At 29.9% G+C, this 12309-nt stretch overlaps 2 protein-coding genes across 3 annotated transcripts; both read right to left on the bottom strand.

Annotated features, from left to right (window-relative positions):
• Positions 1 to 7: 7 nt before the first annotated feature.
• LOC107435761 (4-hydroxy-3-methylbut-2-enyl diphosphate reductase, chloroplastic) lies at positions 8 to 2939 on the bottom strand. Its single transcript, XM_048480362.2, has 10 exons — positions 2552 to 2939; positions 2236 to 2432; positions 1932 to 2114; positions 1707 to 1838; positions 1517 to 1591; positions 1291 to 1396; positions 1076 to 1170; positions 603 to 788; positions 406 to 492; positions 8 to 266 (listed from the first exon to the last, which is right to left on the bottom strand). Exons 1-10 carry the CDS (start codon positions 2913 to 2915, stop codon positions 201 to 203), a joined length of 1491 nt encoding a protein of 496 aa, XP_048336319.2. The 5' UTR covers positions 2916 to 2939; the 3' UTR covers positions 8 to 200.
• Positions 2940 to 4109: 1170 nt separating this feature from the next.
• LOC107433914 (protein DA1-related 1) lies at positions 4110 to 7184 on the bottom strand. 2 transcript variants are annotated; one of them, XM_048481586.2, is made up of 7 exons: positions 7085 to 7184; positions 6791 to 6898; positions 6050 to 6277; positions 5861 to 5917; positions 5629 to 5738; positions 5008 to 5066; positions 4110 to 4481 (listed from the first exon to the last, which is right to left on the bottom strand). In XM_048481586.2, the coding sequence occupies exons 2-7, from the start codon at positions 6896 to 6898 to the stop codon at positions 4186 to 4188; spliced, it is 858 nt and encodes a 285-aa protein (XP_048337543.2). In that variant the 5' UTR covers positions 7085 to 7184; the 3' UTR covers positions 4110 to 4185. The 2 variants fall into 2 exon arrangements, with proteins under 2 accessions (XP_048337543.2, XP_048337544.2); XM_048481587.2 differs by lacking the exon at positions 7085 to 7184 and having other exon boundaries at positions 6791 to 6960.
• Positions 7185 to 12309: the final 5125 nt, after the last annotated feature.

Genomic DNA, 12309 nt, shown 5'->3' on the forward strand with positions numbered 1-12309 from the left:
GGCAATAGGTATTAATATGGTTCCTACTTCAGCAATAAATACATAAGCTCTATCCTCTACATCATACAATAAGTAAAAATCATAAAGATACATGGATCCAGCAAAGCCTTTGATCTCAATTATACAAATTATTCAGTTGCATAATCAAACTGGCACTGTCTGGTAATGTACACATGGGGGATCAATCACCCATACTAATATTACGCTAGTTGCAGGGCTTCTTCACGCTTGATATCAAACACCTTGATGAGAGCATCTTCAACAACCTAGTTAATATCCAAACAGAAAAAGGTCAATATCAATGAACACATTATAATAAAATTCAGCAAATAAGCAATCCACATAGAGCTTTTGACAAAAAACTCTATTGTTTAAATAATATTCTTGGCAAAAAAAATAAATTACCTTGTCCGGAGTCGAGGCACCCGATGTTACACCAATTGTGACAGGACCCTCTGGTAACCAGTTTTCTTTCTCAACCAACTCTCCATGCTATAACAAATTTACAAAGAATAACACCCAAGACTAAATAAGTAAAAGAACCACAAGTTAAAATTGTGTGGGAAAAAATGTTGAGCAAGTAAATGGGTTGAGAAACTTACATTTAGTTTGAAGGCTATTTTGTTACCAGGACCTATTCTCTGCTCACTGTCAATCCAGTATGAGGGTATTCCTCGTTCCTCTGCAATCTCTTGTAGGTGAGAGGTGTTGCTTGAGTTCCACCCGCCAACAACTAAAATAAGATCCAAATCTTCCTCCACCATCTTGTACATTGCATCTTGACGCTCCTGAATAAGAATCATACCAATGACTTAAAATCTATCAATCAGGGTAACCAGCCTTACAATCATCTAATGTGCAATGCAGTTTCACAGACATGTTCATCTAATGTGACATGAAAAGGTAACATCCTTTTTTGTTCCTTGTACAAGCTGTTCTATATTTCTCAAACACTAGTGGTACCATAACCTATCAAAGAAAGCTAGACAAGCCATTTCCACCATACAATGTAACTTGAGAAAATGTAATAACAAACAAGAATACAATAAAAGAAAATATGAATTCAGGGGCTTACTTGTGTGGCATCACAAATTGTATTGAAACTTATAAAATGCTCATTGATATTTTCCACTCCATACTTGCGCATCATAGTCCTCTCCACAAATTTTCCTGTCAAAATTTGATCAAACAAAAATACAAATAATTAATAATAAAACAAAAGAGGGGAAAAATAAAGCCTAGTAATTTCTCGAAGTTGAAGAATCAACATAGCATGAGCACAAAACTAACCAATCTCTTCTGTTTCTCCCTTGAGCATTGTAGTCTGATTTGCAATGCCAACCTTTACAAGGTCTTTATCTGGATCAAACCCCTTGGAAATTGCATACTTAAATTTCTGCAAAAGAAAAACCCAACAATTATCACAAAAAGCCAGGCAAAAGGAAGCCCAAAAGCAGTTTCAGCTTTCAAATCAAGCATAATCCAAGCAAGAAATAAGCAAACCATAAAATAGTACCTCTAAAAATGCTTCTTTAGTTGAACTTGATCCATCAAGCTCACCTCCAAGAATGTAATCACACACATAAGTTGCCTGACTCAACATCAAATTTTTACATGATTATAGGTAATTAATTTCCAAAAACTTTATTTTTTCACCAAAAAAAAAAAAAAAAAAAGAGCTAAAAATACTTCAAGAAATGAATTACCTCTGCCATGTTTTTGACGATGATGTATTTTCCAGCAAAAGATGCAGTTGCTACAGTTTCCTCATGGGCATATTTACCATGAATTATGGAAGTATAGTCTCCTTTCTTGTGCTTCTCTACTGTATTCCACACCTTCATATTCATTTTTCATTTTTCAATTAACTATTTATTCCAAAAATCCAATTCTTTTAATTATTATTATTATTATTTTACAAAATTAAATACCTTAGAAACCCAAGGGCAAGTGGTATCAACAATTTGAACATTCTTTTCGCTCAGAGTCAACATTTCGTCAACCCCAGCTCCAAAAGCAGGCAAAATTACTACATCACCCTTGTCCACAACATCGAACTGTTTCTTCTTCTCGTCATCCAGTGGAATATTTTCCACTTTCATCTCCTCCAACCTCTGTACAACAAACAGCAAAAATATATTTTAATCAAATTATTTTTCAAAATTAAATTTTTTTAATATATATATATATATATAAACAAATTTCGAAGACCCAAAAAAAAAAAAAAAAAAAAACCTTGTTGACTGTTGGATTGTGAATGATTTCGTTGGTGATCCAAATCTTATCCTCCGGGAATTGCTTTCTGGCTTCGTATGCGATCTGAACGGCCCGCTCTACCCCCCAGCAAAAGCCGTACGCCTCCGCAAGTTTCACCGTCACATTTCCCCATGTATATTCGTTATTGTTCTCCTTCAGCTTCTTTATAATATCACCTTCCAAATTAATTAAATAAATAAAAAATTCTCAGTGAAAATTTCGCGGATTTCAAACATCTTATTTTTAAAATTTGAGAAAAAAAAAATTGTTGAAATTAGGAAAAATTGAAACCTACTGGTGTACTCGCGGTTCATGAGCTCAAGAGTCTCTTCCTTGTGACCGAAGCCTTTGCGATTGTAGTTCTTGCTTCGAGTCAAGTTCTTCCTGAACACCTTCGCATCGAAGTCAGAGTCCACGGCCACCGAAGAAGAAGAAGAAGAAGAAGAGTCGACGGAGCATCGAACGGAGAGGGGTTTACGGAACCGGAGGAGTCCGGTTCCAGCGAGCGTTTCCGGCAAAGCGACGTCGGTGCGGGTAGGAAGACGGGAGAGATGGAGATTGATAGCCATGGGAGAGCGAGAGAAAGAAGAAGAAGAAGGAGATGCGCACGATAGCAGAGCTGGTGGAACGCAACTGGTGAGTGCACCGGTGGTGCGCATTTTATCCCTTGTAATTAGAGCTTGTGTTCCATGTTTTTTTCAATTTTTTTTGGAATTATTTATTTTTTATTTTGTCGTATTGCGTACAAAGGATCACTTTGGTTAAGTCGTTGCACTGATTCCTTCATTCCTGTGAACCACGTTGCTTAATTTGCCTAATTATTTGTTTTTTTCTGTTTTTTTTATTACTATTAATTCGTTAATTAATTATTATTATCTTCTGCCGTCCCGCGTGTTTTATTTCTAAACTTTACCAACTTTTTAAAAAAAATAACAAATAAATTCATTAACACTTATTTTTATTTTATTTTATTTTTCACTCTGTTTATTCTAGGAACATATAAACGGGAATTAATTTTATTTTTATGATCCCCTATATGGATTAATTCTTGCAAAAAAAGAAAAAAAAATTCCATATACGGATTGAATATGGGCCGTATATTCAAATAGAAGTTTGAATAGAAGTTTGTTTGAGTCACTATCGGAAAATGGCTGAGAAAGACATATATAATATAAACGAATTGAGAGACATAAGTTTTCTTTAAAGCCTCTAAACTTTTTCAGAATCTGTCTTTCATATTATTCATTTTAGTATTTGTCAACAAATGTAGACATAATTAAATTACATAGAATAATTTTTAGTGGTAGCCGTTTTTGTTTTATTTTTCTGGTTAATATATCACTTGAAACGTGTTACACATATATTTCTGTGGGTTCAATGAAAAAGATTTATTTGTCTTTTAAGGCTTCCAAAATAATAATAATAAATAATAATTATTTTCTTCTTATTATTTTTTGCTTCTATATATGTATATTTATCTGAAAATAAATAGCAATTCAATTTATAAATGAATATAAAAATATTATTTATTAACCAAATGTAATAAATGATGTGTCATATTTTTATTGGATAAGTTGATAAACAATGTTATACCCAATCAACAATAGACAAACAGCATTATTTAACTTATATTTTTAATTAGTTTTTAATTTATTTATTTATTTTCCATTTGATTATCATATAAACTTTATTTTATAATGATTATTATTATTAAAAGCAGAAAGATTCGAATTTGGATTGCTTGGTCAGAAGCAAAGCAACTGAATATATACTGTCTGTGCATGCATAACTATGGATACTCAAACATCTACAATGGAATCCAGGTAATTATAAAAAGCATATCAACCTAAAAATTCAATTAAAAATAACTATGAGATACATATGTTTGTAATAATTGAACTACAAAAAAAAAATGTAGGCATGAATGATTTAAAGTGGAAGACGTTCATTGGTGATAATATATTGGATTGTTGATTGAAGACCAAATTGGGAAGTAGCACGCTGAGCTTCTCTAAAGCCTTCACCATAATCGAAAGACGAATCCAACTCTAACGTCAGTTTGTAGATTCTCAACAAGTTTCTCAGAAACTCACCTCTTTTACTATCACTTTGTTTAGTTGTTTCCGTGTCGGTTTCAACTACATTGGATTCATACCAATCCAACCATCTCCGAGATATTACTTGACATATTCCTTCCTCCAATTTTAGCTCCAATGGTTCAATATCTATTATACATATATATATAGTATAAAACAATTTTAGAAAAATAAATTCAGATCATAAAAATAAAAAAAGGGATTGATTTGTTATATTTTTATGGAGTTAATTACATTTTACACACTTAAACTATGTATTGTTTTTTTTCACTTTGCCTTTATCATTTTGGTTGAATTATTGACATCAATTATCTAAAATCTGGATAGAATATACAACATGTGCACGTCACTTGCAACATACAAACAAATAAAACAGTATGATATATTTTGACTAAAGTAAAGCAATGAACATAATTAAACAGCTTTATATTCATTTTTTTGGTCTATATTTATTCCTAAATTATTTATTTTTTTCAAAATATCTTTTATAAAAAGGTGACTTGCACGGTGGCATATTCCATCCAGATTTTGGATGGTGCTTTGAAGGGCCACAAAGTGAAAAATAATACATAGTTTGTGAGTTCAAAATATAATTAACCCTATTTTAAAAAAAAAAATTAAAAATATAACCAAAAGGGTTTATATGTATATTTACCTTGAAGTCGTAACCATACATGCATCATCTCATGTACCAAGATTGCCCCTGTCAAAGCCCTGCACGTGAATGCAATATAGAATATATTAGTTAAGAGTTAGACACAAATAGGGTTTTAATTAACTTTATTATCTATAATTTTTAGCCAGTTTCACTTTATTAGGATATCTCGAAAACTTTAACGGAAGTCTATATAGGAGCTGCCATAGTTTCATTCTAAATTTTTCTATCTTTGTTTCATCGAATTTCACTGTTATTATTGTTATTGAAAGAAAAGATTTTAGAGGCCTAGAGTGAGACTAGCCAAAACTATAAATAAATTAGCAAAATGTATTAAACCCACCGAAATATCTATATATATATATATATATATATATCTTTCTTCTTTTTTTTTGTTTGAAAAACTTCATCTATCTTAGTTATCCTGCATAACGAAAATCCACTTTTAATGGGAAAAAAAAAGAAGTAATTTTTTTATGATATTTTAATGAAATTTTTAAATTTGGGTTGTGATACATACATCCACATTTTGTGATTCTAATGTTTCATACAATATAACATAAAAACGTATATCCTGCTTTCTTTTCTTTTTTTTCATTAGCAAAATAAACATATACTTACTCTGTAAACCCGAACAAAACTGCTATACTTAGCATGCTTCCATTATTTGGTTCTGAAGGCTTTTTTATGACTGTCATTCTGTTACCTATCCTTGAAGAGCTGGTAATAATCTGTATTTAATTAAATTCATCAGTAATCTAATCTAATATATATTGTGTACACATTAAAAGTTTTAAACCCAAAAAAAAAAAAAAGTAAAATAAATAATTAAAAGAATTAATAAACAGCTTACATTGACGACAGGTCGCTGTTCATGTATGATGATTCCCCAATTCCCTTGATAAGTAGTCTGTTTTGCAAATATAAATGTAGACAAATATTTAGATGAATATTGACCTTACTTTAATTTATAAAGAAAAAAATTACGTAAAATAAATAAATAAATAAAATTATATATATCATCAATAAATTAAAAATTCACCTCGAATGGGTTGTCTTGGTCAATCTGGATGGTAAGTTTTGCCATTTCTGAAGAATCGACCAAGAAAAATGGAATATCGTTGTCGATTTCCATGTTCATTGATTTATAGAATTCATGGCATTTTCTTACAAGAGATTCAAAGCTTTTAGTATCCAAGATAGCACTACCACAACAATCTTGGCAAATTTCCCGACCATCACCTAACTCTATATATGTTACATGACTTGCCTGCACCATATATATACAAATAATTAATATAGAGCAAAGTTCCTTCTATATATATATATATATATATATGTGAAAATTCTATGGTGAAGACGGTTCGCATGAAGATCGCAGTATTAATGACGGTTTTTTAAAAAATCGTCACCAATACTATAAAAAACCGTCACCAATATTATGGTACGCATGAAGACCATCCGCACCATAGATAGACTGTATATATATATATATATGTATGTATATATATAAATCAGTTTTTTGCGCCTATACTTTGAACTATATTATGTGTTACATATTCCAATTAGTGCATTGCGAAGGAAAAAATAAAATAAATGTCTTTATAGAACACTATTTGGAGAATTCAAAGATATGTTGGAAGGCAATTTGCAATACATATATAATTCAGAGGGTCTCGGTACACATAAGTTAAATCAAAACATTATATATTTTATGCGACATCAAAGTTCAAATGATAAATGTCATTGAAATTTTGAGTTGATTAATTATTAATTAATTTACCTTCAATCTATGGCAGGCACGACATATAGGAGTCCCGTCGTCCATATGAGTGGAGCAAAATATCTGGTTCCAATATTCAGGATTTGAGTCCAGTTGATCTGGGCTCATCTTTAATGTGGAAAAAAGCAAATCGATTAAAAACGTGTTTTATTTTGAAGCAAATATTTATTTGAAAAGTATCTGACAAAACCAATATATAATTAGAACGAGAAAAGCACAAAGATGAGAGAAGAAATATATACATGAGGAGTTGTTGGCTATATACTACAGATATATGTAAAGTTATATACTTACTGATTTTTCACAAACATCGCAAATTAGCTGCGTGGTAGCTTGGCCTGCTTCCGGATCTGAACCAATTAAAGCTGCTCAAAAATAAAAAACTGGAATATTAATATTCAGCAGCTTTTAAGTCTCACACAGACTTATTTCATATGCTAATTAAAATTAAAAGATAATTTAGTCACTTATTAATTCAAGGATAAATTGCAATTTAATATTGTGATTTTACGATTTAAACCCCTTCCTTTTAAATATAGTGATTTAGAATCTTAATTTTAAAATTTATTGCATATTAATCCAATCTATATTTTAACAATAAATGGAAAATAATTCTATCTATGTCAAGAGGGTTGAAGGTTTTTTCATATTTAGGTTGAGGACAAAATCTTTACTAATTTATTTGTCAAATTGAGGATTAGATTGATCTGTAACATATTAAAAAATAGAAAATTTAAATTGTTACTTTCGAAAATTGAAAGCATAAGATGCAAAATCTTGAAAATTGAGCATCAAAGTGCAAGTCTTAAGCATGAGGGTGTGTAAAGATTTTAGGGAATTAACATAATTTTATATTTGGTGTCAAAGGAATAATTGTTTTTATATGATCATTATTAAACTAAATATAAGTTATCATATAACTTATTGATTAAAAAAAATGATTTGAACTAGGTTACTTCAATATAAAAATTAGACATCTCTTTTATCTTATTATATTTTGAAAAAGTTTATCTAATTAATTTATAAAATCACTAATATCAATTAGTAAAATTGTACACATTAATCTAGAATTCCATAAAGAAGGAAAAAAAAATGGAGAAACAAACGTAAAAATCAATGAATAAAAAGCAAATTAATTTTTTTTTTAAAAGAAAGAAATTGGAAGATAAGAAGGAAAAAATAAAAAAAAAAAAAAATTGAACTAAAACTGATGCAATAAAAAAATAATAAAGAAATATTAAAGAAAAGAAAAAGTAAAGAACAAAGATTGAAAAAACAAAGATAAACAAAGATTAAAGAAGGAAATAAATAAATAACTAAAAAGGAAGATAAAAATTATAAAAAAAAAATAAAGGAAGAAAAGGGAAGAGACAAAGGAAATAAAGAAACTGATACGGCTGAAAAAAAAGAAAAAAAAGAAAAAAGAAGGAAAACAACACAGATTTAAAAAAATAAAAAATAAAAAGAAGGTGACTAAATAAAAGAAAACAAAGATTTTTAAAAAATAAAAAGAATCAAGGCAAATCCAGTACGATAAGTTTTATCCGACACATTTACGTGGGGATTAATTATCCAATCGTTAGGGACTATTTTTCTAATCCTAGTAGATTCCATCTTTAATTCTACACTATGAACGAGACTACTTTATCCAAACATGGCCTTAGTATCTGATAGGGTGTGTGGTTATGATTAAATTGGGCATATATTATTGACAAATGTAATTATCTATTTAATTTTTTATAGGTATAAGTTTTTAGACTCTGATAGGAAATTTATAACTTTCTTACCTTTTGCATAGAGGTCGTGCTCTACATCATCAATATTGCTATTGTTATTAGACATTGCGACCTGCATTCAAGTTTTAAATAAAAAGAAGATGGAAATCAATGTATGAAAGTAAATAAATTAAACTTCAAATAATTATTTGCACAATTTTTCATTGACATGTACAGTGTTTAAGGAAAAAGAAAAAAAAAGGGATATTGTTCACAAAAAAGTAAAATTTAGAAGAAGCAAACAAAAAAGAACTATAATTGGACAGATATGAAAATAATTGCTTACAAAAGTTTGGAGGAGGCAACCAATGAAACCACAGTAGCTATTATATTTATATAATATATATAATTTAATATTTATGTATCAACATGTATGTATTATATTATATTATATATATATATACTGATGTAGACGAATTTCAATAGGAATAAGGGTTGTATTGATATGTATGCATTATATTATATATATACACTGATGGAGCTGAATTTCAATAGGTATAAGGGTTCATTAAGAGTTGTCTTAGCATAAAAAAAAAACAAAAAAAAGTAATTTGTAATAAGAAACCTCGTAACTTTTAATTTTATCCGTGGATACATCTAACGGCTCAATTTTTTTTATTTAAAAAAAAAAAACATGTAAATAAAAAGAAATAGCAAAATTCTAAAAACGAGAGTCTTAAAACTTTCAAATATTTCCATTCGGGAATTTGTAAGGATCTACACCATGACATCTGCTGCAATTAACATGTAACAAATTTGCTTTTTTCTTTTAAAAAAAACGAAAAATTATATAAATTTTCTTATGATTGAGCAAAATCTTAAAAATAGCACATAATAAATTTCCAATGTCGCTCTTATATTAAACTTATCATTTGGAAGGCTAGTCAAAATTTTATTTTACCTTGCAAGTGGAAAATATTTGGTTCCAAGATCATATTAGATAGCCGCTGCAAAGATGTGGATAGGGCAATGAAGATGTGGTTTGTAGAGGAATATTTGTCACTTTCTAAAAGTATTAAAAAAAAATTAAATTAAATTGTTGTCTAAAATAATTAGGATTATGTGGTTCATTATATTTAGATTGTTTAAAACTAAATATATTAGGAATCCTAATTAAAATATTTTTTTTTTTACAAATAATATTTTTATTTTATTTATTTTATTTCCTACTGAAATTCTAATTAAAAATCTATAAAAAAGGGGTCCTAAATTATCAACGAGAATGGGAAAATTACATACTACTAGCATATTTTTGTTCTTCTTCTATATTTTTCATTGAAGGGTCCTCAATCGGCACAACAACGGCCACACAGCGGCCACATCGGTGCTTTTTAGAGGCCTTCTAATTACAACTTTCAAAAGGCCTTTTTGCAGATAATAGGGTTTATATATCAATGTTGAATGAAATTTTTTTTATTGTTGACACTCCCCATACAATACAAGGCTATGAAAAGATAAGAATGCTTTAATATGCCGATTCCTAATTAATTATTTGCCTCATGATTTCGTGCCTTTTAAACAATTACTGGAAAATATTATTTTATAATATTTGTAGTGTGCAGATTTATGCATAATATTACATTATTTCATATATATATATATATATATATACTGGTTTCCCAGAAGGGAAAAAGGTTCCACATGTGCAGGTCATGAAGCAATAGATCATGGTCAAGTAAAAACTTCAATTTGAATAGCTCTATTCATGGACGGATCGGGTTTTGGCTTAGATATTCAAGGATACATGGAATATTATTTCATATATATATATATATAATTAATGGATCAGCTGCCCACACGTTTTTTGATGAATTCCCAAATTGCACTGGCAAATTGATATTCTCCATGTGAACATAACCACATTACTGGCAAAATTTCTAGAAAGAAATCTCAATCGCGAAACTCCTAAACCATAAAAAAACTAAGTGTTATTTTCCCTTTGCTTATGATTGATTTTTGGGCATCTTTTATAATATATATTGCCGTGAGATTTATTAGATAGCAACTTCAACAACAGACATCCACCACTCAGATTATTTGGTTTGAGAGCTGGGATTTTCCATCAATATTATATTATGTATTATATATTTGTATCATGTGAAAATCAAGACAGGATTTTCCATAGGGAATACCTAGAGAATTTTGAAGCAGAAGGCACCATTGGTGTGTTGGATCCTAGAAAAAAGGATTGCAAGTTGTGCTTTGGGAGGAATATTCTACTAGACAGGAAAACATACAAAAGCAAAAAAATAAATTCAAGACTAATTCTAGAAGCTAATAAGTTGATCTAGGATTTTATTTGGGTTATGTATGCATATGCAAATGCAAATGCAAAATAATATATTATATGTTGTGTATATGTATATCTGATAAAATCTGTCAAGACCATGCTAAGATTTCTTTGCAGATCCTTTTGGAACATTAGATTAATCTCAATGACCAGCTCCTCACCATGGATAATGCCAAACCTACCATCTTTGAGATCCTGCTGCTGTTAAGGTAACAAAAGGGGAACAAAAGGGGACGTGTCCAGTGATTCATTACTCTGGATCCCAGCACATAGATGCATGAGAACTAGCTTAAAAGGAAAAATAAATTATAAACATCAAAACATGGGAAGCGCCAACAACTTCCAACTAGAAGACTCACTCAATCCTGATTGCAAGAGACTGAATGAATTTCTAAGAGTAATCAATTCAAAGCTACAAGTAGCATATGACTATGAGACAAAAATGATTTGGAGTACCAAACACATTAGGGAAGTATTTCTTCTCTAATTAATTTGCTTTCATTATTTAGTTTTACAAGTGTTCTAACTCTAATGCCAAATAAACACAGCTATTATTAAATATAATGTGAATGTCTTGGCTAATTGTCTAAAGCTATAAGAATTACATTGCAACTCCTCGACTAGTTGAATAAACAAATGGTGAAACAATCTTTAGATGAAGCTGAGGAAAAAAAGGGAGGCAGAGGTCATCTGACTATCTTAACATTGTCAACTTGCAGCACAGTATTATGGATATTGGAGATACTGGAGTTTTGACTGGACAATTTCAGGTCAACGATCTCGTCTTCAAAGAGGGTAACATTGAACTAGCACCTTCTAACTGCAAGGATCTATTTTATCAACTCCTTTTAATGTATGAGCATATATTAGGTGTCGGTCTCATTAATCATTTATATCATTTGCATTTTGTGTGTACATACCCAATATTAAGCCTTCATCCAAAAAAGACTTGGCATGGCCCCTATTTATCTAGCTGGTCTATGGTAGCTACAAGTTGTAATAAGTAGGGAAAATCATTGAGCTAGTCTCGAAATGTAAAAGCTAAAAGCTAGTCTTGGACTGGAAGAACTACGAGCTAGGTGGTTTGGTTTTATAAGTTTCTATCTAGAGAGAATTACAAACTAGTTTCCGACTAATGATAATGACAAACCATAAGTAACCTTATGAGTTTTTGTCTATGACTGATCGGTTAAGTATCCTTATATTAAGCTTTAACTGGAACGGGGTAGATGGTAGATAAAAAGATCACTATCAGTAGTCTCAAACTGGAATTCTACAAACAAATTTCACTAAGAGAAAATGCCTAAGTACATCTTTCTTATTGACTATGACTGTTTATCGTGAAAATTACGTTGCTTTGATTAAAATCTATCACATTGAATACACCTTTTAAATTTAATACAGCTTTAGTTATTAACGATCCAAAACTCAAGCAAATTAAAGTAATCCTCAAT

Source organism: Ziziphus jujuba, chromosome 9 (genome assembly GCF_031755915.1).
Source record: "Ziziphus jujuba cultivar Dongzao chromosome 9, ASM3175591v1".
Taxonomy (NCBI): domain Eukaryota; kingdom Viridiplantae; phylum Streptophyta; class Magnoliopsida; order Rosales; family Rhamnaceae; genus Ziziphus; species Ziziphus jujuba.

Excerpts from the sequence above, each read along its gene's own strand:
- LOC107435761 (XM_048480362.2), bottom strand. The coding sequence starts at position 2,915 with ATGCGCACCACCGGTGCACTCACCAGTTGCGTTCCACCAGCTCTGCTA. Across the intron at positions 1,839-1,931 it reads CTTGCCCTTGGGTTTCTAAG|GTGTGGAATACAGTAGAGAA; the intron begins GTATTTAATTTT and ends ATGAATATGAAG. Across the intron at positions 493-602 it reads AAATAGCCTTCAAACTAAAT|CATGGAGAGTTGGTTGAGAA; the intron begins GTAAGTTTCTCA and ends AATTTGTTATAG.
- LOC107433914 (XM_048481586.2), bottom strand. The coding sequence starts at position 6,898 with ATGAGCCCAGATCAACTGGACTCAAATCCTGAATATTGGAACCAGATA. Across the intron at positions 5,067-5,628 it reads GTTTTGTTCGGGTTTACAGA|GGCTTTGACAGGGGCAATCT; the intron begins GTAAGTATATGT and ends ATTCACGTGCAG. Across the intron at positions 4,482-5,007 it reads TGTATGGTTACGACTTCAAG|ATATTGAACCATTGGAGCTA; the intron begins GTAAATATACAT and ends TATGTATAATAG.